Source organism: Podarcis vaucheri (genome assembly GCF_965113315.1).
Source record: "Podarcis vaucheri genome assembly, chromosome: 13".
Classification (NCBI taxonomy): Eukaryota; Metazoa; Chordata; class Lepidosauria; order Squamata; family Lacertidae; genus Podarcis; species Podarcis vaucheri.
Genome location: NC_138751.1, coordinates 32,610,137 through 32,634,877, shown reverse-complemented (window position 1 = coordinate 32,634,877; position 24,741 = coordinate 32,610,137). Strand labels below are relative to the sequence as shown.

At 47.3% G+C, this 24,741-nt stretch overlaps 2 protein-coding genes across 2 annotated transcripts in view; both read right to left on the bottom strand.

Annotated features, from left to right (window-relative positions):
• Positions 1-1,263: 1,263 nt before the first annotated feature.
• Positions 1,264-18,251, bottom strand: NAGLU (N-acetyl-alpha-glucosaminidase). The gene is made up of 6 exons (XM_082197238.1): positions 16,339-18,251; positions 10,887-11,034; positions 10,606-10,752; positions 8,300-8,385; positions 6,649-6,905; positions 1,264-5,471 (listed from the first exon to the last, which is right to left on the bottom strand). The coding sequence occupies exons 1-6, from the start codon at positions 16,752-16,754 to the stop codon at positions 4,255-4,257; spliced, it is 2,271 nt and encodes a 756-aa protein (XP_082053364.1). The 5' UTR covers positions 16,755-18,251; the 3' UTR covers positions 1,264-4,254.
• Positions 18,252-19,005: 754 nt separating this feature from the next.
• KAT2A (lysine acetyltransferase 2A) overlaps positions 19,006-24,741 on the bottom strand; it is a 29,044-nt gene continuing 23,308 nt past the window's right edge. The window contains 2 exon segments of the mRNA XM_082197212.1: positions 19,006-22,398; positions 24,564-24,648. Of these exon segments, the coding sequence (XP_082053338.1) occupies positions 22,205-22,398; positions 24,564-24,648 (279 nt within the window). The 3' untranslated portion in view covers positions 19,006-22,204.

The window sequence follows — 24,741 nt, the reverse complement described above, 5'->3', positions numbered from 1 at the left end:
CAAGAATATTAATAGCTAGAAATTGGAAAAGTGAAAAAAGGAATGGCAGGATAAATTATTTGAATACAGTGGTACCTCGGGTTACATATGCTTCAGGCTACAGACGCTTCAGGTTACAGACTCCACAAACCCAGAAATAGTACCTCGGGTTAAGAACTTTGCTTCAGGATGAGAACAGAAATCGTGCTCCGGCAGCGCAGCGGCAGCAGGAGACCCCATTAGCTGAAGTGGTGCTTCAGGTTAAGAACAGTTTCAGGTGAAGAACAGACCTACGGAACGAATTAAGTACTTAACCTGAGGTACCACTGTATCTCGAACTGGCAAAAATGACGGATGCGATTAGGAGACAGTCTAACCAAAAATTCCAAAAGGAATGGGAAATTTACAGAGATTATTTTAAAAAACAGTGTCCCCAAGTCAAAACCTGCCTGGATTTGGTTTGATTCATTTTTGGCAAAATGCAACATGGATTACAAGTATCGTATGCGGGAAAACAGTAGAAATGAAGAAAGGATAAAAGGAGCAGTTTAAGTCACTGCCTCTCTGACTGTGGGTGGGAGAGTTTTCTTTCAACACCCCCCCCCCGCAATGCCTGATGCTTTAGCTCTTGGTTGTGAGGTTTACCGTATATTTATTTATTATACCAAAATTCCCAGAGATGTCTGCAAACTAAGAGATTATGGTGCAATGCAGCTCTTTGAACTTAAGCAATGCCAAGTTGTCCATAGGGTGATTGTACTGGGTGCAATTCCACATCGCTCAACAGGGGTGGGCGATACCAGCTTTTCAACATCGCAAGAAGCAGCATTCAATTAAGCCGGCCCATCAGAGCAAGGATTATTGCTAGCACTACAGGATTCCCCCTGTCTCCGCCCTGTGCTCCTGAAATCTGCTCCAGAGGATCGTGGGAACCCCTAGATTTAGGGGGGCACATGGGGGGGGGAAAGATCTGTGGTACAAGCAACGATCTTTGCATCAGTGCAACTACTCAGTTAAATACACCCCAGTTGCAATTAAGTGGTTGATGGGGTGGAACAGTGCCAGTGAAGGGTGTAACCTGGGTGGAATCTAGACACATATAAAAAAAGTCATGAAGATGCTTTAAAAAAACTGATTTGAAAAATATATATACTGAATTTGCCATAGCTCACCATCGCCATCTGGTGTCACATTTGTATAATGCACTTTACAACACACTTAAAACATTTTATTTGCAAAGCCCCAAACCCCGAAAGTAGCTAATCAGCATGATTTATCCGGAACTCAGGTTGTCTTTTTAATAAAGCGTAATAAAATACACTGATCCCTCATGACGGCCTCTCTTTTGGAAAAAGAGGGCACGTTTTTATACAGGTATTAAACCAGAAATAATTATTCGGAGATCAGACATCTTTGTGAACAAAATATATATACACATACGCATGTAAACTTACCCCTGAGTCACTCAGGGACAGTAAAGGCACTGAGCAAAGTTAAGACAGGCGGAGGAAGGGAACTCTCCTGAGGGAAAAGGCAATGGTCTGAAGCAGGGCTTTTTTCAGGCAGAACTCAGGTGGCACCTCTCAGGTGGGCGCCATTGCCATTCTAAGAGAACAAGGGAGGTGTTCAGGGCGAGTTCCGGCACCTCTTTTTCTGGAAAAGTAGCACTGGTCTTAAGGCACGTGAGGCTACCACCTTGCTGAAGCTAAGCAGGTCTGGGTCTGGTTGGTGCCTGGAAGGGAGAGACCATGTGGGAGCCACATATATGGCCGCCTCGGCTTCCATGCTGGGGTATTAATGTAATGCAGGAAAATATGTGTTTGTTGTTGGCCCTACATTTTCACTGCGTTAGTACAGGAGGCAAAGAACCCCGAAGGGGTGAATACTCCTTAGAAAATATGCCCTGGCTGGCTTGGCCTTCCTCCTACATAGCTTACCAGAAGGAGCTCACCTTCCCTCTTTCATTGCCACCTGGGCTTTCTAACCCTACAACCCGTAAGTTTGCGAGAAAGAAGCAAGGCAACCCTTTGATGCTATTCCCCAAACCTCACTTCATGCTCACCACATCCCCATGATTCCAAAATGACAATGTTACTGATGAGGCCTGTTCCCTTTTCCCAAGGATAAATCAATCTTTTCTCTCCCTACCCAAGTGTTTCTGGCAGAAGGAGCCTAATCACCTCATTTCAGCTGTTAAATTAACCCCAATGAGCAATGGATTTGTTGCCAAAGATGCCTTGTGTCTTTTTTATATGTAGAAAAAGGCACCTAATAAATTCAAAAGGCTAAACCAAACTGCAATCAGTGTAGCGCCTTCACGTTTCAGTATTTATCCCTATGGGGAGGGTGAGAAACTATGGCTGCACTTTGAGGCGGGGTTTATTGCATTGATTTTACTAGGGCATCTGTTTACTAGGGATTTCTAATGTTCCTTTTATACACCAATACCAGCTGCTGCGGCTCTTTGATCGATAGATAATGCTGCCATGCCAACCTAAATTTCAAACAACAGGAAAGACCTGTATACTAAGGATGCCGTCCCAAATTCCTTCACCTGAAATTGCAACACAACACACTCCCACAAGTTTCCTGGTTAATGGGGCTGCAAGCCAGAATTTTCCTGGAAACAATTAACATGGAAATGAGCACTAAACTGTTACTAGGCCACAACATATTTCCACATGTGTGTCTTTTGCCTCTTATGAGATTATCCTTTGGAAAGGCGGAAATTACCCGGTAAATGGGAAAATGGACTAAAGGTGCTCTCTGAATGCAGCCAACGCCTAGCTTTTTTGGTGGGAAGATCCCTAATGATCCTCTAGTCCAATTGCGAGGAACCTGTGGCTCTTCAGGAATAGTCAAGGGTGCTGGGAGTTGGGAGTCCCAACAATGTCTGGAAGGCTACAGGTTCCCTGTCACTTCATCTGGTCTCTTCAATGCTTCAAATGCTTGCTTGCGGAAGGCAGCTGGAGCAATCTCTTCTGTAGGTGGTGTAGTGGTTAAGAACAGTGGACTCGTAATCTGGTGAACTGGGTTCGATTCCCCGCTCCTCCACATGCAGCTGCTGGGTGACCTTGGGCCAGTCATACTTCTCTGAAGTCTCTCAGCCTCAGTCACCTCACAGAGTGTTTGTTGTGGGGGAGGAAGGGAAAGGAGATTGTTAGCCGCTTTGAGACTCCTTAGGGTAGTGATAAAGCAGGATATCAAATCCAAACTCTTCTTCCAGCGCTTCTGCTTGGGGTGAGCAGGAGAAAACACGGACCACAGCTGAATACAATCCAGCAGGGGTGGCTAACCACTTCAGGGGCCTCATGTCAAGGTGGGTGCGACCAGTTTTTTATATTTGATTATTATTTTTAATGGACCCATTGGGAAGTCTTAATGGGACCACCAAGCCCTTTTTGGCACCACAAAGTCACAGCAGCAGGGGACCCATATGAGTTATCAGTATATATATATTAAAATAAAGTACTCATTATTATCATTTTTTGGGGGGAATAATAAGAAAAATTGGGGCAGGGGACCTCGGAGGGGCCTTGAAACATTTTGTCATCAGACTATCACTTTGGAATACCTATGAGAGCAGTTAGTAAAAAAGAATATAATAATTATTTTAAAGGTTATTTGTTTTGTTTCATTTTAAAATGGGGAGCTTTGGAAAGCCCCCCTCCATTCTTATGGCATCTCAGATTTTTAAATGAAATTATTATTTTTAAAATGATAAATGTTGGAGTTGCAGAGGCTACACAAAAAACCCCTGAGGGGCCTACAAGCCACAGGTTAGCCACCCCTTGCCTGTGTGGAGGGAAGAGGGCTGTGATGTGGGTGGTCTTTTGGCAGGGAGCTGCGTTGCAAAGCCTTCCGTCTCCGTATTAAGGCAGCAGAGTCCATCTCCACCACACCGCTAACCTTTTTAGAGCTCAATTTGAGCCAGCTCTGGAACACGTGAAAAACAAGGAGAAGTGCCCCTGAGAACAATGTGCTGAGTCCCTGACAATGATCCCTCAACCACAACTAGCCTCTGCACCCATCTGGAGACAGGGTTAAAGGCTTCCAGACAGGCTTTATAAACTCTGTCACCTTTCTTTCTGACCAGAAGTCATTCCCATTCCCACCACCACCAACTCCTGTGCCACTCGAACACTGGGGAAATGTGCATTTAAGAAGAAGCTGTTCAGTAGTCAGATCTGGCTCAGAACACCCAACACGGGACGAGTGCAGTGGTTGGGACTGACGGCAAGCAGAGACGGGGGCCTGCCAATAGTGAGTCTCTTCTCACACAGCCCTCGAGCAGTTGTGCTGCACTGCGGAAGGGTAATACTTGAGAAATATCTTCCTGGCTATGTCCAGCGTGTTGCCCATGGCCTTGGCCGGGTACCGCTTTCCGTTGTAGATAAAGCCCCTCTCCACTTGGAAGACAGCTTGGTTGAAGTGGCTCTGGTGGAAAGGGGTCCCGGTGTTGAGGCACTCCACCAGGGTGGATACAAAGAGGCTCCAGCGCACCCCGTAATAGTCCAGCACCAGCCCGCCAAACTGCTTGTTGGCGTAGTCCAAGATGTTGCCGTTGGGCCCCCAGAGCGTCAGCTGGTTGCGTGCGTTCAGGTCGTAGAGGACTGCCTCCTGGTCACTGGTGGCCGACAAGCGGGCGGCTTCCAGCCACCGCCCGAGCAGAAACCGCCTGTCGCTCGACAGGAGGCCGTCCAGCTCTGGGAGGAGGTCATAGACCAGAATGCCGCCCGCCGTCAGCAGGCGGGAGAGCATGCGGCTCTGGAAAGCCTGCTTGATTTCCAAGTAATATCGGCTCACCAGCTGCTGCATGGCCTGGCGGGTCACGTCCACCAGGTCGTAGCAGAAGGTGCTGCTGGTGCCGAGCACGTCGACGGAGCTTTGCAGCAGCCGCCAGGCCTCGTAGACGTCGCTCTCGTTGTACCAGAGCTCCGTGGTCATGCGGAAGGAAGGGCGGTGCACCAACGGGCTGCGGTTGTGGTTGGTGTACGGCCCAGAGCAATTGTAGGCGCTCTGGAGAAGCAGCTGCCAAGCTGCAGCCGCCTGGGCGTTGCTGGCTCCGTAGCGCTGCGTGGCGTAATCAGACACCCACTGCCGGAGGTCATGGGGCTCCTTGCGCCAGCCCAGGTCGGTCATGAGCTCGTACATCACGTCGTTCTGCTCGATACCTTCGGGGGTCAAGCCGATGCCCACCATGGTGGAGTTGGGGAAGCCCCGGGCGGCAAAGGGGCCCTGGTTGATGCTCTCCGCCGTGCCGAAAAGGCCATGGTTGCCGCCGAAGTTGTGCAGCATGCACCAGATAAATGGCTGCCCGTAGAAGGACTCAGTCCAGGGGTAGACGGGCTTGGATTCGGCAAAGAGGTCCAGCACCACCATCCTGCCAAGGGGCACGCCCTGGAGGAGGGCACGGACTTGGGCCGGCTGCCAGAAGTCGGGCTGGTGTTGGAAAAGCCAGCCTTGCATCAGCCATATGGCACGGGGGTCAGCTGTGGAGAAAGACATTGCCAATTAGCGCACAACAGAGGTGCTGACAGTTGCTTCTGCTTGTGGAACCTCTAATGTACAGTGGTACCTCGGGTTACATACGCTTCAGGTTACATACACTTCAGGTTACAGACCGCTAACCCAGAAATAGTGCTTCAGGTTAAGAACTTTGGTTCAGGATGAGAACAGAAATTGCGCTGCAGCAGCAGTGGGAGGCCCCATTGGCTAAAGTGGTGCTTCCGGTTAAGAACAGTTTCAGGTTAAGTATGGACCTCCAGAACGAATTAAGTACTTAACCCGAGGTACCACTGTAATTCCACCCTGGACTCCTTTCATTCATTCATTGAGGACATCGACTTCAATTAAAATTATATAGGTCACCATCCTGGCTGAGAAGACCAGGGCTCAAGCCATAAAATTTGGTGGCCAATGGTAAGTCACCTTCTTTCAGCCTAGTCTACCTCAGAGGGTTGTTAGAAGGATATACAGCACAGTAACAGGAAAATGCTAGGCATGCCGCTCCGAGCAACTTGAAAGAAGGATGATATACGAATGTGGGTATAAAAAAAACAAATAAATTCAGCCAACATCTTGTTCCTAAGCATAAAAAATGGGAGATAAGCTAGCCATGGTATGATCAGGATGGTATCAACAGTGGATGGCAGAAACGTGGAGTTTGGAACAATGCAGTTCCCAAGTTTTTAAAAATAATAACAGATTTTTGAATTTGAAGCCATAGACTTGAGGCTTAGAAAATGTGTAGCGAGTGCATAGCAAAGTCTCAAAAGGGGCGGGGGGGGAGGAGGCTTAGCCATAATGTGAAATTCTATGCAAGAGAGAAGGGCTCCTTCAACCTACGATGCCCCCTCCGAGTTACGCAGCTACCCAGATGTGGGCTAAAGTGAGTCACAGCTAGAGCGTTGGACCTGGGAGACCAGGGTTCAAATCTCCACTCAGCCATGAAGCTCTCTGGGTGACTTTAGGCAAGTCACCTTTAGCCTGACCTTCCTCACAGGGGTGGCGTGAGGATGAAAAGGGGAGGAGGAGAACCCCATACACCACCCACCCTGAGTTCCGTGAAGGATAAGCATAGTATATAAATGTCATAAAAGATGAGGGGACTGGAAGAGAAACTTGTGCATGTACGGAGGGGAACCAAGAGACCCCGTCACATCCTACCTCCCGTCATGGAGCGGAAGACAGCTGCGCTGACCTGGGACAGGTAGGCGGGATCCGATGAGAGCGGGCGCATCTCGTTGAAGGTGTCGGCGCTGTACACGTGATCCGTACCAAACTGCCTGGTCAGTTCTTTCAGGAAGAGGGTCCCAATGACCTGGAACATGGGGTCTTCGGGCGACAGGAGGTAGGAGCAGGAGTAGGTGCAGTCAAAGTGACTCCAGCTCCCCATTCGTGTGGCGTTGGCCCGGGGGAAAACCCTAAAAGCACGGGAAAGAAATCCAGGAAGGAATTGTGGCACCAACGACCTGAATCTGTGTAAAGCAGCTTCCTGTGTCCCAACCTTCTGCCCTATACCCCGCTCCCCACAACTGCAAACCCTCCTCCATCTCTTTCGTAATGATTTTGCAATCAGCCATACCATCCATGTGTTCTGATCACGGATGAACTGGCTGCAGAAGCGAGGAGCAATACAGTGATACCTCGGGTTCAGGTTACAGACACTTCAGGTTACAGACTCCGCTAACCCAGAAATAGTACCTCAGGTTAAGAACTTTACCTCAGGATGAGAACAGAAATCGCGCAGCGGCAGTGGGAGGCCCCATTAGCTAAAGTGGTACCTCAGGTTAAGAACACTTTCAGGTTAAGAACGGACCTCCAGAACGAATTAAGTTCTTAACCCAAGGTACCACTGTACACACTTGCACAGGCTCAGAGGCCTCTGAAATGTCTCTGGGCCACAGCCTCTTCCACTTCCCATGAAAGAGGCAGTGGCGGTGCAAGCCGATTGGGCGCCTGGGGTGGCACGCATGCCCTGTGCCCAGGGGCGTGGCCAGCCACCCGTGGGGCGTGGCCAGCCAGGGCAGGACACTCCGTGGGGCCTCTGAGGAGTCTGCCTGCCTCCTTCCACTCAGCCGCCCTACAGCTAGGGGGGAGGCAGTGGGCAGTGAGGTAGCATGGAGCCTATGGGCACCCAAGTCCCCGCGTCACTCCCAGGAGAGACGCGTGGCTCAGGTGCGCTGCAGGCCCCCGGTGAGTGCCGCCTGGCATTCTGTCACCCCCCTCAGTGGTAACACCCGGGCTGGACCGCCCCCACCACACCCACCCTTCCCCCACCACTGGAGAGAGGCCACGCTTTGGATTCTGGGTGTCAGATGGGCAAGGCCCAGGAGAAACATCCTGGTGGGTCAAACTAGGACGGCTGGAGGCCTATGTGTCCCTGCAGCTAGATGATGGTTTGATTTGGTATACTGTGGTACCTCAGGTTACAGACGCTTCAGGTTACAGACTCCACTAACCCAGAAATAGTACCTTGGGTTAAGAACTTTGCTTCAGGATGAGAACAGAAATCGCATGGCGGCGAGGTGCAGTGGTACCTTGGGTTAAGAACTTAATTCATTCTGGAGATTTTTCTTAACCTGAAACTGTTCTTAACCTGAGGTACCACTTTAGTTAATGGGGCCTCCCGCTGCCGCCACGTGATTTCTGTTCTTATCCTGAAGCAAAGTTCTTAACCCGAGGTACTACTTCTGGGTTAGCGGAGTCTGTAACCTGAAGCGTCTGTAACCCGAGGTACCACTGTAATGTGGTTTCCTATGTCCCTTTGCTGCCTGCATTCTATTTCTGCTTTTGAAGCATGACCGACGACCTTTACCTTAAGATGCCGCGAGGAACGTATCCTGAGAAGGCAGGCAGCACTGTCAACATCCCCAGGCTCCGCATTCTCTCCAGGATCCTGTACTGGGAAGGCAAAGAGGGCAGGATGGAGGAGTGTAACAAGGCCTGGGGAAGGATTCATACTGTGCCCTGATATTCCCACCCATTAGCCCCAGAAGAATGCCCACATTTTAGGTAGGTCTCTGTCGATTCTGTTGGCTCAGCTACAAGTGGTGCCAAAGATTGAATATTTGCTGTTTTTTTTCATTTCTTTCCCTTCTCTCTCGCTTTCTCTTTTTTAGGTCTCTCCTTTTCTCGTCTTATCTTCTTTCGGACTTTGGTCTTTTCTAGGTAGCTGTTTCATCTTAGTATATTATAAAAAGATACTTTGCAATGGGTATGAATTTTGTATATCTATGAACAAGTATCAACAAATAAGGGGTGTTTTTTTAAAAAAATTATCAGGTGTTTCAAAATTCAAAAATATTGGAATTGTATTAATGAAAAGGCAACTGGCCTTTGGGCTAAAAGGTGTTATACAAATATACAATAATGACAACGGCTTTAAAAATAAAATAAAAAATTGATGATTTGGTTACCTGAGCTTTCTTTTTACCCAAGTGAAGCTATGGGTGCCACAAACTAGCTCGGGCACTAGAGAAGGGTGTGTGTGTGGTTTTTTTTTTTAAACCAGGAATTGGGAACCTGTGGCCCTCCAAATGCTATTGGACTACAATTCCCATCATCTTTGACCAACTGCCATGTTAGCTGGGGCTGATGGGGATTACAGTCCAACAACATATGGAGGGCCATAGTCCCTCATTCCTGGTTTAAACCTTTCCCCTTGTAGTTTTCTGAAACTCAGACTCGACCACCACCCCGACCCCAATTCCTCTTCTGAAACGGTTGATAGCCCCACAGGCAAAATAATATATAGATTTCCTGCATGTGGTGGGTGGGGACCCTGTTGCAACAGTTCCTTTAATAAAGATCCAGCTTACTAGCCGCTTTGCTTCTCAATATACTCTGGTTGGCCTCTGTTATTTTCTCCTACCAATAGGGAATCCACTTAAGGACTCTATACAGCAGGCTTACTCAAACACGGCTCTCCAGATGTTTCTGGCCTACAACTCCCATGATCCCTAGCTAGCAGGACTAGTGGTCAGGGATGATAGGAATTGTAGTCTCAAAACATCTGGAGGGCTGAGGTTGAGAAAAGCTGCTATAGTGGCTCTGAAATACCCCATAAGGGAAAAGGAGCAGGTTTTTTTTCTTATAACAGAATCATAAAGCTGGAAGGGACCCTGAGCATCATGTAGACCAGGGGTCAGCAACCTTTTTCAGCCGCGGGCCAGTCCACTGTCCCTCAGACCTTGTGGGGGGCCGGACTATATTTTTTTGGGGGAAATGAACGAATTCCTATGCCCCACAAATAACCCAGAGATGCATTTTAAATTAAAGGACACATTCTACTCATGTAAAAACACCAGGCAGGCCCCACAAATACCCCAGAGATGCATTTTAAATAAAAGACCTGAGAGATCTTCATTGGCTCCCAGTACGTTTCCAAGCACAATTCAAAGTGTTGGTGCTCATCTTTAAAGCCCTAAACGGCCTCGGTCCTGAAGGAGCGTCTCCACCCCTATCGTTCAGCCTGGACACTGAAATCCAGCGCTGAGGGTCTTCTGGCGGTTCCCTCATTGCAAGAAGTGAGATTACAGGGAATCAGACAAAGGGCCTTCTCGGTAGTGGCGCCCACCCTGTGGAACGCCCGCCCTTCAGATGTGAAGGAAATAAGCAGCTATCTTATCTTTAAAAGACATCTGAAGGCAGCCCTGTTGAGGGAAGTTTTTAATATTTGATGCTGTATTGTTTTTAACACTCAATTGGGAGCTGCCCAGAGTGGCTGGGGAAACTCAGCCAGATGGGCAGGGTATAAATAATAAATTATTGTTATTATTAAAGGGACACACTCTCCTCATGTAAAAACACGCTGATTCCCGTACTGTCCATAGGCCGGATTGAGAAGGCGATTGGGCCGCATCCGGGCCATGGGCCTTAGGTTGCCTACCCCTGATGTAGTCCAACTCCCTGGTAGTCCAGCAACCTGTTTTCACAGTGGCCAACCAGATGCCTACAGGAAGCCTGAAAGAGCAGGAGCTATGTGCCATAGTACTCTCCCCACCTGAGATTCCCACAAATGGTGGAGGTAGCACTCAGCCCACCATGGCTAGTAGCCTTAACCTCCACGATAAGCATAAGCCTAGCGCCGCCGCCGCCACCACAACAATCAGGCCCAGGTACCTGCAAGTAGAGCTGCTTCAGTTGCCACGAGAGGGGCAGTGGCCCCGCCCAGGTGTGCAAGTTCCCCATCCGGTTCCAAGCCAGAAATGCTGGTCCAGTGAAATACTCATCAATTTCTGACTGGTTCAGGCCCAGGGACAAATATACCTGGAAACAAGAGAAGGGGGATGTTGAACTTCAGTTGCCATCAGCTGCTTTGGCAGGCATTCTTCCGGTCTGAAAAGTGCTTCTAAAATATTATCACGGTTCAATCGTTTTTCTGTTTAAACGAGATACTCCACCCGCTGCCAGACAGCCTCCTGCCCGGTGAATGCCAGCGCCATGTTGATGCCGTGGAGCGCCATCCAGTCGATCTCCTGTTCCCAGCGGTCCCAGTTCCACCACACGTAGGAGTAGCTCTGGGTGCAGACATTTTGGTAGAAGCGGAATCTGGGAAGAAAGAACAACGGTACTCTTAAGCACCTGCAAGCTGTTTGTTATCTATCCATTCGTTCGTCTTTCTTGTCTTGGGCTTGGCTGAGATCAGGGACTCCTTAGAAGTCATTTTTCTACAAGCAAGCCTCTTTATGTTTAACGGGGCTTACCCCCAGGTAAGCAGGTGCAGCAATGCATCCCAGGCTTTGGTTTAGGGGGAAAGCACAGTTATTTTGCCTTTAACAGCTGTGCAGCAGGCAGAACTGAATAGGTTCAGTATTTTCTAGTATGGAACTACAATTACGGGGAGAGCATTGGCACTTTGCATTCTGTCAAACATTTTATTACACATGTGGCCACCTATTTACTTTTTGGGCCGTCCACCCTGCCTTCAAACAATGACACATATTTGCATATAATACAGCGCAGATAAATTTATATCCTCTTTTATGTCCTCTTTTATGAGTCAGAGGGCCATATAATATACTGGGGCCAGAAAATCCTGTTCTGGGGTGAGAGAGAAGGCAGGAGAATAACAAGATGCGCACAAGTAGGTCCACAAAGGAGGGATCAAGAAAGGAAGCGGTACCATGGACTCAAAGTCAAGGCACGTCTCGCTGGGCAGCACTTGCTAAAATAAATATCAGAAACTGGGAGGAGTATCTTAAGGCAGATTGCCAGTAGTCAGGGAAAGCAAATTGGCAGAAGCTGAATAGTGCTACTAATAAATATTATTTTAAAAAATCTAGGAAAATAAATAAATAAACTGCAAAGTTGCATAATTTATACAGGTTGCAGAATGCTTTTTTATACACCTCCCCCACCTTTTAGCAGCTTTTGTTTGTGCTTTGGTTAGTCTACAGTCGCTTTTGTAGTTTTGTCTCCCAAATGGCCATGGTTGGCAATTGCAATAGTACCAGGCCAGTGAGGAGGAGTTGTAGGTAAGGTTGCGCTTAGTGTTATGGTACTCCCTCTTTTACCCACACCTGACAGGGGAGGGAAATAAATTTGCTCAGTTTGCATTTTAATGCTGACGTTCCTAATTATCACTTCCTGAAAACCAGCATTCCTTTGAAACCTGCACTTCCTCACATTTTGTGTTTTCCAACCAAAAAGAGTGTCCCCCCAAAAAAAGTAATATATTATTGAAAAATGCATATAGAACTGCATTACAACAGGGGAAAGTGCTTGCAAAAATGTGCACATGGCACACAAATATGCAAACACGTTAGAAGAAAGGTACCTCAGAAATGTGTAAGGAATTTCCAGGCAGAGATTTAAAAGGGGAAAAAATTGCACACTGATCCAGAAATGGGGGTGAGCTGCCTGGTCTCAAGTTTGGGGAAAGAAAGAAAAGAAAAAGTAAGCAAGCTGAAATGGACACATTTGTCTACCCTTAGTGGTCCAAGGCCTTGCACAGGTCAGTTGCACTTGCAAGCACGCCGCTTCTGCAACACACAAAGGTACCACCGCACAAGGACTCTGTTCCGAATTTACTTTCATCCGGCATGGGTTGAGAAACTGGGTGGGAGGAGTGCTAGAGTGATGCTAACTACGCAGTTGTAGTCCACAGTGCGGTGTGTGTTCTGTAAACAACGCAGCTATGATCGGTCCCCAAGTGCTTGAGATTAGCTGCCTTGGCTCAGGGGCCAAGTCCCAGGTTGAAGCTATTCTAGAGTCGTCATCCCCCCCACCAACTGGGTTTCCCTAGGTCCCGGGGGGGGGGGGGGCTCTTCCTTTTCAAGCGGCACAAACAATCCAGTCACGCAAAGACTCTCCTCACCCTGCCAACCTCTCTCTGTCCTCGCCAGGACCTTTGTCCGCCTACAAGCCAAGGGACAGCTCCTCTAACGAGGCCCTGGGTCATTCCTCCCCCTTCCACCCACAAAGAGTGTCAAGATTAATTGAGCTCATCTTTAAAAGAGCGGGACCGACGGACCCCGACTGACGTGACATCCAACACGCAAAGGAGCACAACTGCACAGATGGAACTGCTGGACCCAGTCGAGCGGTGTAGAAAGGGAAGGGCAAAAGCAGCCCCCTCCCTAAATCCGCTTGGCAGCCCTCCGTGGCCTACTCAATACTATTTCCTTCAATGGTCGTCTGAAGTTGCTTACCACTGCTATTCAAAGCAGGCAAGGTAATGGACACAGGATGCCCTACAAATGGGGGGGGGTTCCTCCCCCTCTAATTTTAGATTTGCTGATTTAGAAACATCCACAACTAAGACTAAGCTAACATGCTACAAACACAACTGATGCTGGTGCCTTCTTTACAAAACATGTCCCAGACTTAGGGTGCACGTACCCCAAGGTTGTCTCTGTATTAGGTATGATCAAGGCCAGACATAGGCAAAGTCAGCCCTCCAGATGTTTTGAGACTACAATTCCCATCATCCCTGACCAATGGTCCTGTTAGCTAGGGATGATGGGAGTTGTAGTTCCAAAACATCTGGAGGGCTGACTTTGCTTATGCCTGGTCAAGGCATTGAAAAATTTCTGAGCAGTTTATGAGAATGTAGAAGAGCTGTAGCTGCTCTGCATGTAGAATGTCCCCAGGCTCAATCCCCAGCATCTTCAGAGAGGGCTGAGAATATTCCTTGTCTGAAACTCTGCCAGCCAGGGCAGACAACACTGACCTACATGGACCAATGGTCTGACTCAGTAAAGGGCAGTTTTCCATGTTCCCTGTAGTTATGTTTTAATAGCCACTCCATTAGAAACCAGAAAGATGATCGTTATCTTCTCTTTGGAAACTCGTGGCTTGAGCGTGACTTATGACTGTTCTTTCCTCGCTAATGTTTAGAGACATCAGTGTGCATTGCACTGGAGACAGCAACATTAAGCAAGAGAGCAAGAGAGAGAGAGAGAGAGATCCCGGTGAATTTACAACCTAATAAATCCAGATGTTGCACACCCAACTCCCAACAGCCTCAGCCAGCATGGTCATTGGTCAGGGATGATGGGATCTGTAGTCTAGTAACATGCAGAGAACTGCAGATTTTAAGGACATGATACTAAAAGGACACACAAGGGGTCCATGCAGTTGTGATGGCTACCCACCCCCCAAACACAACAAATGCACCGGCGACAACCCCTTCACACAGTTAACCAGTGTGTACATCAGTCGGACGGAACCAGGTGGTACCATGCTATGACTCCCTGACATGTGCTTTCAACACGTGAGGGGTGTCGTGTGAACTCTTCTATCAAGACCTAGTGTAGGGTGGTGGCTGAGAAAAGTGAACAGAAAGTCATCAGGTTGTTTTTTTATTAAAAAACTCACTTCCTCCAGAAACCCAATAAGAAGCTTAGTCAAGCCACTCTTTCATAGCTCCAGCATTTTTCTAGAAGGTAGGTGTGGCCTTCCAGATGAACTACAGCAGCCCTTAGCAAGCATGGCCAAAGGATAATGAGAGTCATAGTTCAACGACATTTGAGAGACCAGAGCTCTCCATACCTGCTCTCAGGGGATGCTAATCCCGACCTACCGTACTGGTTTGTCGTAATTACTAAGATCATGTCTGTGAAGCACTTTTGTCATTAGTGCTTTATACCGTAATTGCTAAGTATTATTAAAATTTAGGCGAGTGCATGCAATGGGAAGACAAGACAGGAAGGAAAACGAGAGAACAAAGAAGAACAAGCAAACATAACTACCGTGTACACATATTTAGGATTTCTTCCTGCCCCCCCCCCGCCCTGTTGTGGATGGAGACTAAGGAGGAAAAGTATGGAAATTGAGCTAGGATAAGAAGGAAGAGAGCACTTTCCTGGGGAAGGACTTCTTTTCTTTCTTATGTCAGAGCAAAACAATTCAAACACACACAGCCTGGGTATGGCCCCAAGGAGAATTGGGCCACATGCTTTTCTTTCTAAAATGTTTAATCAGCACCTCCCAAGTATTTTCTGCAAGTGGCAAGCAAGGTTCTCTTTCATAATGGGAACAGCTGGGAATATAAAAAAGGGCTGTGTGTTCCTCCCCCCTTTAAAAAATGTAGGTTCTCTAACAGATTGATTTTATATCTACGTGGCAGTATTTGCCATCTGTAAACACTGCCTTGAAAAAGAGGTTTCGCAGATGGGGCAAGGTGTACAAAATGAAGTTGCAGCTCAGAGGTAGCTTAGAAGAGCATTCTGCTTTGGACGTAAATGCTCCCAGGTACCAACCTCTCTGCATCCCCAGGTAGGCCTGGGAATGTCTCATCTGAAAGCCTGGAAAGCTGCAGCCAATCTCTGTAGACAATGCTGAGCTAGAAGGACCGATGGTCTGGTGAAGTACAAGGCAGCTATGCCATATTTCTATTTCTTTAAAGAAAATCCCCCTAGCACATGCAGTTTGTTTGAAAAAGCAGAACCTGAAACTCCAATGCCCCTGTGAAGCAGACCTTGAAAAGCAATGACAAACCTAGACTGCATCTTAAAAAGTAGAGACACCACCTTGCCAACAAAGGTCCGTATAGTAAAAGCTATGGTGTTCCCAGTAGTGATGTATGGAAGTGAAAGCTGGACCATAAAGAAGACTGATCACCGAAGAATTGATGCTTTTGAATTATGGTGCTGGAGGAGACTCTTGAGAGTCCCATGGACTGCAAGAAGATCAAACCTATCTATTTTTAAGGAAATCAGCCCTGAGTGCTCACTGGAAGGATAGATCCTGATGCTGAGGCTCCAATACTTTGGCCACCTCATGAGAAGAGAAGACTCCCTGGAAAAGACCCTGATGTTGGGAAAGATGGAGGGCACAAGGAGAAGGGAACGACAGAGGGCGAGATGGTTGGACAGTGTTCTCGAAGTTACCAGCATGAGTTTGACCAAACTGCGGGAGGCAGTGGAAGACAGAAGTGCCTGGCATGCTCTGGTCCATGGGGTCACGAAGAGTCGGACATGACTAAACGACTAAACAACAACAACAACAAATTTATGTAGCAAAGATATACAAGCGGAGGTAGAAGTCACTCTCTGCATGCTCAGAGGTACTTCTTTCCCCTCCCTCATTTCAATCAAAGCTGGAACTAGGATTGCCATGTTGTGGATGACAAGACACTCTGTGCCTTAAACAACTACTTAACAGTCAGAAATTCAACAAGTACATCTTTCCCGGTCACTGCATCAAGGAAAGCTGCACCTGTTGGATTTCATTTTTACCTGAAGCTGTTCAAAGGCTCAAAGTTTCAAGTTCAATAAGACCAGAGGCAAATTTAATTAGAACAGAGCTCTGTTTTTTGGACATGCTCAGAGCCTTTTTTAAAAAAAAAACTTCCCACGTGCAAACAGGCAACACAAAATCCTTTGCTCTCCTCCTTCGCCATCGAATCACCTGTTGGGGCTGGTGACGATGATCTCAGTGGGTACCGGCGGCAGGCTATCCGGCAGGCGGAGCTGCTTCCCAGACCAGGAGACATGGCAACCGCAGTAGTCCTTTAGGTACTGGTAGATTCCCGAGGCGGCGGCCACGCCGCTGGATCCAGCTACGTTTACAACGCCCGGAGCTCTCGAGCTCAGCCGGTAGGTGTCAAGCCCGCCGGGCCCGGCCAAAGACCGGTTGACCGACACCGAGAAGGCGGAGGCAGCCTTCGGGCCCAGCAGCCGCTCCAGCAGCTCCCGCACCGCCACCGCCTGCCGTGCATCGTCCGTCCCCGCCTGCAAACGGGCAATCGAGTCCCACGGGGGCCAGGATGCAGCAGCAACTGCCGCCACCGTCGCCCAAAGAAACAACAACCGGGGTAGCGCCATCGCAAGGCCCCCGCTGGGAAGCGAAAACGGAGCCAACGTTCCAAAGAACCGTCCTCTCCCGCGCGCTTTAGCCAATCGCCGGCCGAGCAGCTGCTGGGCGTCCCTCTTGTGAGCCAATCGGGAGCCACGCCACGCCCCCAGACATCAAGCCGTAGGCAGACCTGTGTAACCGAAAGTGCCGACGTTCGAATTACACAGAGTTCTTCAGCTCTCTGTGGAAAGGGCAGCTCGGGCTCCTTTTATGTGAGAGGGCAGGACGTGAGCTCCAGTTCTGAACGCGAGGGATAAAGGAGGAGGTGCCTCTGAACATTTGCAGACTACGTTTCTCTCACTACTAGAGCAATTGCTATCTCACACACATACAGTTCCAGGGTTAGAAAAAATGACTAGCAACTTTAGTAAAAACTGATATTGGGCCTGTGGTATAGCTGAGTCAGTAGAGCATGAGACTCTTAATCTCAAGACTGTGTGTTTAAGCCCCACGTTGGGCAAAAGATTCCTACATTGCAGCGGGTTGGACTAGATGATGACCCTTGTGGTTCCTTCCAGCTGTACAATTCTGTGATTATTGACTAGAGATTTAGATAGCAAATGTACTTTGCAACTGGTCAGAGTTGCTCCCCCCCCCTTTTATTACTGCTCCCCACATTGTGTTCTTCATTTTGGGCTTCCCCAATATTTGCTCCTGGCAATTTTCCATCAAAAACATATGAGTAAATGCTCTTGGAATGCAGTCACTGGATGTTGATCACAGAGGAAGTGGGAAGAGCCAGAGAGAAGTTCCCCATCCCTCTGAAAAACGGAATCAGCATGAACAGTGTGGAATTCTGCAGCACAACTCTCCCCACTCTCTCTGTATAGGGATGTGGGCGTGAACTCAGACTTTGCACCAGTCAGATCTGGTATGGCTTTTTGATTTCCCTTCCTTCATGCCTACCCTATTGTAGAAATTTAGATTTCAGGATGTTTAGGGGAAGGGACCTATCTTAGGAAGATGGGAAACAGCTCAATACTGAATCAGACTATTGATCTATCTAGCTCAATATTGCCTATGCCAGCTTCCACCAACTGGGTGCCCGACAGGTACTGTTGGAGCCGCAGTCTTAACATCTGCACAGCACCCGATTGGTGAAGCCTTCAAGGATTGCTGGCAGGAGTCTCACTCTGCCAGGGATTGAACCAGGGTCTGTCTGCATGCAAAGCATGCCACTGAGGTACAGACCTTCCCCATCTGTCTAATGATAGGGCTGGCCAAGATACTGGATTTGAAAAGGAATTTAGGCCTGGGAACTTGCTAACATCACTGTATGCAAAATGTTGTGATCACAAAGAGGAAACAGAAATCAGGGAGGCACCCCAAGAAGTGTTGTAGTAATAAGTGTTTTCAGTCACCATCACATATAGACTATTTAAATGCATGTTCAGGTCACAGCAAAGGTCAAATTTCTATATATTCTAAGTGACAGAACAATACAAAAAAAGCAAATATGTGCTATCTACACAGGTGTCAGAATCAAGCTTTACTTTGGATATAATAAATACTTTCTGTAAGTATGTATGCATAGAGTGTTTTAAAGCTCCCCCCCCCCCAGGTACTATATACTGCTAGACTTGGCTTTACTTGAAGTCTAGTACTGTCCTCTGCATGTTTACTGCCATTTAATCCAAGTTCTGTGACACTGGCTATTTCAGGATATGAACCAATCCCAAATGCATGGTGTGGAAGATGGATTTATTTGCCCTAAATGCTCACAAGCCATGTCCTCTGTAGGTTTCCTCATCTTGAGTAGCTGTGTGAAAACACTAACATTATTGTATTAAGTATAGAATAGAGAACGTGTGCCCACCCCCAGCATTATGTAAATATGAAACATATCAGTGCCAGAATTGCTTGTTTCTTTGAGCAATATTTTTAAAAGCTATCTGTTCTCCTTTAGCAAACTACATGTGCAAATTGCCCCTAGCTATGACAGTCAAGTTTCCATAAGCTATTTTATAGTCAGCACCAGGCAGACTCTTTTTAGCACTGCAATTTATGTTGTGAACCGCCCTGAGATCTAGGGATACAAATTATGAACAGATGACCTAGAAAAGAAAGAAAGAACCCTGGCTTATTAAATAATGTGGGTATTTAACCAAGCCTGCTGTACAAAAAGCCAGAGCTACTGAAACATATGCAATCACTTCGCTATTAAGTGTAAAGTTCCCAACAAAACCTACAATAGTTGGTCAAGAAAGAAAGCAACACACCTTTTATATTTCAGACACATTGTTATTATTTTTCCTTTTATGTATTTAAAAAATGGAATGGCAACATTATTGAAAGGCCCAGAGTGGTAGAGTCAGGCCCTGCAATTGTACAGGTTAAGCACACAAATGTGGTGGACATAAGGCAACAGTCACTTAAGAGAAGGCAAGTGGATCGTCACTCAAATGCTTCCCCCCCCCTCTCCATGCCGCTTTTATAAGGTTCCTCAGAGGCTTCAAGGACAAAAAACTCCCCTGTAATTGAGAGGAGGAAGGGTGATGAGCATGCACAAGGTTGGAGGAAAAGACTGGGATGAAGTGGAAGATCTTTGACTTACTTCACAAAGCAACCTTTTTTTCTTATTCAAATTTGCAGCTGAGGGGGTTATGTTTTACACTGAATACCCCAAGGAAAGTGTTAACCAGACGCACACAGCCCCAACAAAATGATGACACTGGCAGCAAGCACTTAAAACAGAGTATATTCCACCTGGGCAAATCACCCTGAAGCAGGCTGGATAACTGAACACAATCTAGTTGTCCATCCACCCCAACTTTCCAACCCTCCTTTCCCATTACCCCATACCTACTGAAATGTGGGGAACCTTCAGATGTTGCTGAACTACAACTCCCATCAGCCCTAGCAAGTATAGTCAATGGCGGGGGGGTGATGGGAGGGGGCTAAATGTTCCCCACACCTGTGCTGGAAGGGAAAAAGTGAGTGTGGGTGGGCAGCTTACACTTCCTGTATTAAATATACAGGCCACCAATAAAATGCCACTATTATCTAGGGCAGCCTCTCTCAACTTTGGGTCCCCAGATGCTCTCATTATCCCTGACCACTGATCATGCTGACTAGGAATGATGGGAGTTGCAGTCCGTCAATATCTAGGGACCCAAGGTTGAAAAAAGCTGATCTAGGGTGTTACACATTTGTTTTTCTCACCACCAGACCCCAGAAATTATTGCAACAAAGGCCTGCAATTCTTCATATGGGGTGGGTGAATGGGGCTTCCAGATGCTGTTTAACTACAACTCCCATCACCCCCTGATCTTTGGGCTTCACTGACTAGGGCTGATGGGAACTGGAGTCCAATAAAGTCTCGAGGGCCCTGGTTCCCCATGCCTGGCTTAGGGCGTTTGATGTCCTCACAATTGTACTCACAAATGTCCTCACAATTGCCAAGAGAAAAACAACTGAGCTATAATTTTGTTGCACAACATGGTGACACAGATATTAAGCATCACAAAATTTATAGGGCGCCTGAGGAGAGCGGCTGTGCCAACTTGGCAACTTACCGCAAGTCATCAGAACACCATGATCATTTTAAAGTATCTGGTTAACAGCAAAACTGGCTGCCTCTATTTCAGAAGAAGAAAACAAAGACCCTCTCTGTACCTCCTTTAAACCAAGGCATGAGAAACAGCAAATATGGCAGACACTCACAGATATATGCGTAGGAAAGTGCGTGTTGAAGACAGGCAGGCGGGTGGGTGGAGCTCCAATGAGAGGGACGGAATCATTGGCACCACTGATACTGAGTTGTGTTCCTGATTATTTTCCCCCACCAAAGCTTGGCTACTCTTGACAGAGTGGGTGGGACAATGTCTGTGTGCAAAAGTTTTAAGTGCAGAGATGAAGACTAAACTCAGATGCAGAGGATCAAATAGGTGTGGGGATGTAAGTGCAGGACAGAAAATAATCAGGAATGGGTCATACGTTGTGGATAGAGTGATCAGACAGCCAAGCGGGGTGTCCAGCAGTGGGAAGGGGTCACAGACCTGCTAATTCTGGTCTGGTATGCAGAGAATTTACTACTACTACCACCACCAAGCAGTGGGGTGTACAGTTCCAATCCAGTATCAGGCTTTTGGTAAGCATTGAGAGGGTAAAATCTGGCAACTGAGCAAGGGGGTTATACCACCACCCCCCCGTATCCTTTACTTGTTTGTCCACCTCCTGCAGCTATATACTGCATTCACCTGGCAGGTCATTCAATTTTCACGACGTTTTCCTAAAAGTTTACTTTCCACATTGTATTTGCACTTTCACACAATGTAATATCCACTTCCGGAACCACTGTGGAAAGTATAGGGCAAGTTTACCACTTATTTCCACATCATTTGCAAACAGACCCCCCCCCCCCGCAAAGCAAATTACACATAAATGAGCACTAAAGTTCTGGAAGTGGCTTTTAAGTCAGGTGAAAATTCAGATATAAAGTGGAACTTAACTTTTAGGGGAAAGTCGTGAAAACGGAATGAGCTGCCTGGTGAATGCAGTCACAATTTAGCCTAAGGTTCAAAAGGGGTCCTTTCCTCTACAGCAGGGCTTTTCCCAAACGTGGGTCTCCAGCTGTTTTTGGACCACAACTCCCATCATCCCTAGCTGGCAGGACCAGTGGTCAGGGATGATGGGAATTGTAGTTTCAAAACATCTGGAGACCCACATTTGGGAAACACAGCTCTACAGGACAGGCCAACAGAATTCAAACAGGATAGTGGGAAGTTGTGAGTTAGCCAAAAACAAAAAGAAGGGCTTCTGTTTTTCATGGTCCCATCAACGGCTTTTGAAGAGGGGGGTGGGGAAAGAAACCTCTTTATTGCTGAAGTCTGTAATCAAGTCTCCCCAATTCTCCTGGTCCTCTTCTACCCCTCAAGTGCTCCTTTTCTACATTCATATGTCAAGAAGAAATGGCTGAATCTTAAAGCAAGGATGAAGTGCAAGCAGGTGAAAAACTCTCCCAATACATGGAAGCACAAGAAAACCCACAGACATATACGGAAAAATGGGGGCGGGGAAGAGGGCGTCTCACACCCCTCTTTCATGTTTCGGATGCATAATGCAAGGATTCAGAATCTTTTTCTGGGGTGATCTCCCAGACTACTCCCACACGACTCTCTTCTAAGAAGGAAGACCCAACGGATGGAGTGATAAGGCTCGGAAATTCGAGAGGGCCGATGGCAGACCCCAGTCTGTTCAGGGGCAAGGAGAAGCATGCAACAGAGATGGCACCCGTGCGCATCCCACGGCCCCTCACGTAAAAGGAAAAGCTCTTTTATCCAGCCAACCCCAGATGTGGTTTGTGCGTGAGACGCGGCAAAAGGCAGCAGAGAAGCGGCCAGCTGTTTGCCACAAGCCGGAAGAGAGTCCCCACAAGATGGAAGGACGGAGATGTGGGGGGAAATAAGCCCAGATGCTACTACTTGTCGATGAGGCCCCCTTCCTTGAGCTTGAAGTAGAAGAACTTCTCCAGGGTGTTGGCGCACTTGCAGTAATCGCTCTCGGGGGGGTTGTACTCGCGGCAGTTGGTGATTATGCGCTGCAAGTCGGCGATGAACAGCTTCTTGGTAACGTAGTAGCGGTTCTTGAGACGCTCCGTCATCGTCTTGAGGTCTGATGAGGCAGGGGAGGAGGCAAGGGGGTTGGAGGGGAGAAGGTCACTTGTGCAGGAAGAGCCACCAGTTCAAAGAAGAAATAATAATAATAATAATAATAATAATAATAATAATAGATTCTAGCTGGAAACTGCTAATCACAATTCATCCATTCTGTTGCACGTGGCTTGATATCAAGATATAGTGGTACCTCGGGTTACATACGCTTCAGGTTACAGACTCCGCTAACCCAGAAATAGTGCTTCAGGTTAAGAACTTTGCTTCAGGATAAGAACAGAAATTGTGCTCCGGCGGCGCAGCGGGAGCAGGAGGCCCCATTAGCTAAAGTGGTGCTTCAGGTTAAGAACAGTTTCAGGTTAAGAACGGACCTCTGGAACGAATTAAGTACTTAACCTGAGGTACCACTGTAGTGGGTTTTTATCACAATTAGCTTACCAGTACACCAGGATGTTTGTGTTATCATCAACACTGCTTTGTCATTTATCACTGGAACCATTTTGTTTCTATATATAATTGCCACTGAGGGCTGTTTTTTTGTGGTACCGTGGTACCTTGGTTCTCAAACTTAATCCGTTCGACTCCCAAAAACGTTCAAAAACCAAGGTGTGGCTTCCGATTGGCTGCAGGAGCTACCTGAACTCAAGCGGAAGCTGCGTCTGATGTTCGGCTTCCGAAAAATGTTCGCAAACCGGAACATTTACTTCCGGGTTTGCGGCATTCGGGAGCCAATTTGTTTGGGAGCCAAGCCTTTCGGGTACCAAGGTACCACTGTACTTTGATCGCACTCCTCTCCAAACTCAGCAGCCACATGAATATATATATGTCTACCAGTTTAGGACTACAGTTGAGATATTTGATGACGTGGTTCACAAAGCCTTTTCAGTAATAAATGTGATTCGAGCTTTTCAACAGAGCAGTAATGAAATAGTTCTGTCAGCACAAGGATTTCTGCTTGTGCAATGAAACTCCCCCCCCCAGGAGCCCCCTAAATCTGTTCTAGGGTTTCTCCCAACCCCTGGAACAGATTTGGGGACAGTGAAGAGGGAGAAGAAACTTCTGTATTGCCAGTGTAAATCCTTGCACGCTATTTTGCTGTATGCCACCATAAAGGTGCCACAAGACCCTCTGTTGGGTTTGTGGCAACAGATTAACGAAGCTAGCCTTCTGGAACTTCTGCAGGGTATAGTAAAAAAAAATGTGGATAATGCATGGCTTCATTGCTCATAAAACTCTGCTCATAATCAACAGAAATGGGCAACAGCTTATGTGAGAAGTAGACCGGGTGGAGCAGGGGGCACAAGAGGAAAAAGACACAAAAGCAAATTATAGCAAGAACAGCAAGGCTGTTTAAGGGATGTCTGTGGCTGTTTGCTCTGAGTTCAGGTGCTGGTCAGATTTATTTGCTAAAACCCCTAGTCATCACAAAAATACAGAAGTACAAAGTAGTACATTTCAGCACAGGTGTTCCCAGAACAATGGACCCCATGCTGTATTATACAACTATAAACAGCTTCCCCCAAGGCATCCTGGGAACAGTAGTTAGTTAAGGGAGTTGTTATGAGACACTATTCCCCTCGGAGAACTACAGCTCCCAGAGTTCCCTGGGAAGAGGGGTTGATTGTTAAACCACTCTGAGAGCGGCAAGTTCTATGAGGGGAATAGAGGTATCCTACTAACTCTTAAAGCCCGTACTAACTACAGTTCCCAGGATGCATTGGGGTGAAGCTGTAACTGTTTCAAGTGGTATAATGCTTTAAATGTATAGTGCAAAGAAGGAAACTCTCTGAAGATTTTTTTGGGGGGAGAAATCTATCCCTGGGGGCAATACATGGGGCAATGCAGTATGTAATGAAGAACAGTCTCCACCTCTTCCTAACCACAGATGCACGAGCGAATGCAGCAAAAAATGTCAAGATCACACTGAATTTACCTTTCTAAGCTCATTTCTGCCCTTAGCAGAATTAGGAACTCTTTTAATGTATTGAACAGAAAAGCGCCAAGTCTCAGGAATCTGAAATCCACACCCTTCACCCCTGTGGCACGATTATGATCCAGGAATTAATCTCCATCAATTCTGCCATCTGAAATATTTTCACAACAGCCATACTGACTCCACCTTACTTTTATCAATCCTCTAACCAAGGGCCAAGTCAAACTACCTACCAATGGGGAAACGGATGATCTCATAGTAGTCTGGAGCCTCAGATTTCTTGACCGGTTCCATGAACGGCCAGGCGCTGGGATGGGTCTGGCCAGAAAGGAGAAAAAGAGCCAGTTAGTTAGAACAGTAATGCCACCTTTCCAAAACAGGGAGATTAAATACATTTATTAGAACTAACTG

Bases quoted from the DNA above. Each gene is read 5' to 3' on its own strand.
- NAGLU (XM_082197238.1), bottom strand. From the start codon at position 16,754: ATGGCGCTACCCCGGTTGTTGTTTCTTTGGGCGACGGTGGCGGCAGTT. The intron at 11,035-16,338 runs GTGATTCGATGG...CTTTCTTCCCAG, and splicing joins ATCGTCACCAGCCCCAACAG to ATTCCGCTTCTACCAAAATG. The intron at 6,906-8,299 runs GTAAAGGTCGTC...CCGTGCTTTTAG, and splicing joins GTTCCTCGCGGCATCTTAAG to GGTTTTCCCCCGGGCCAACG.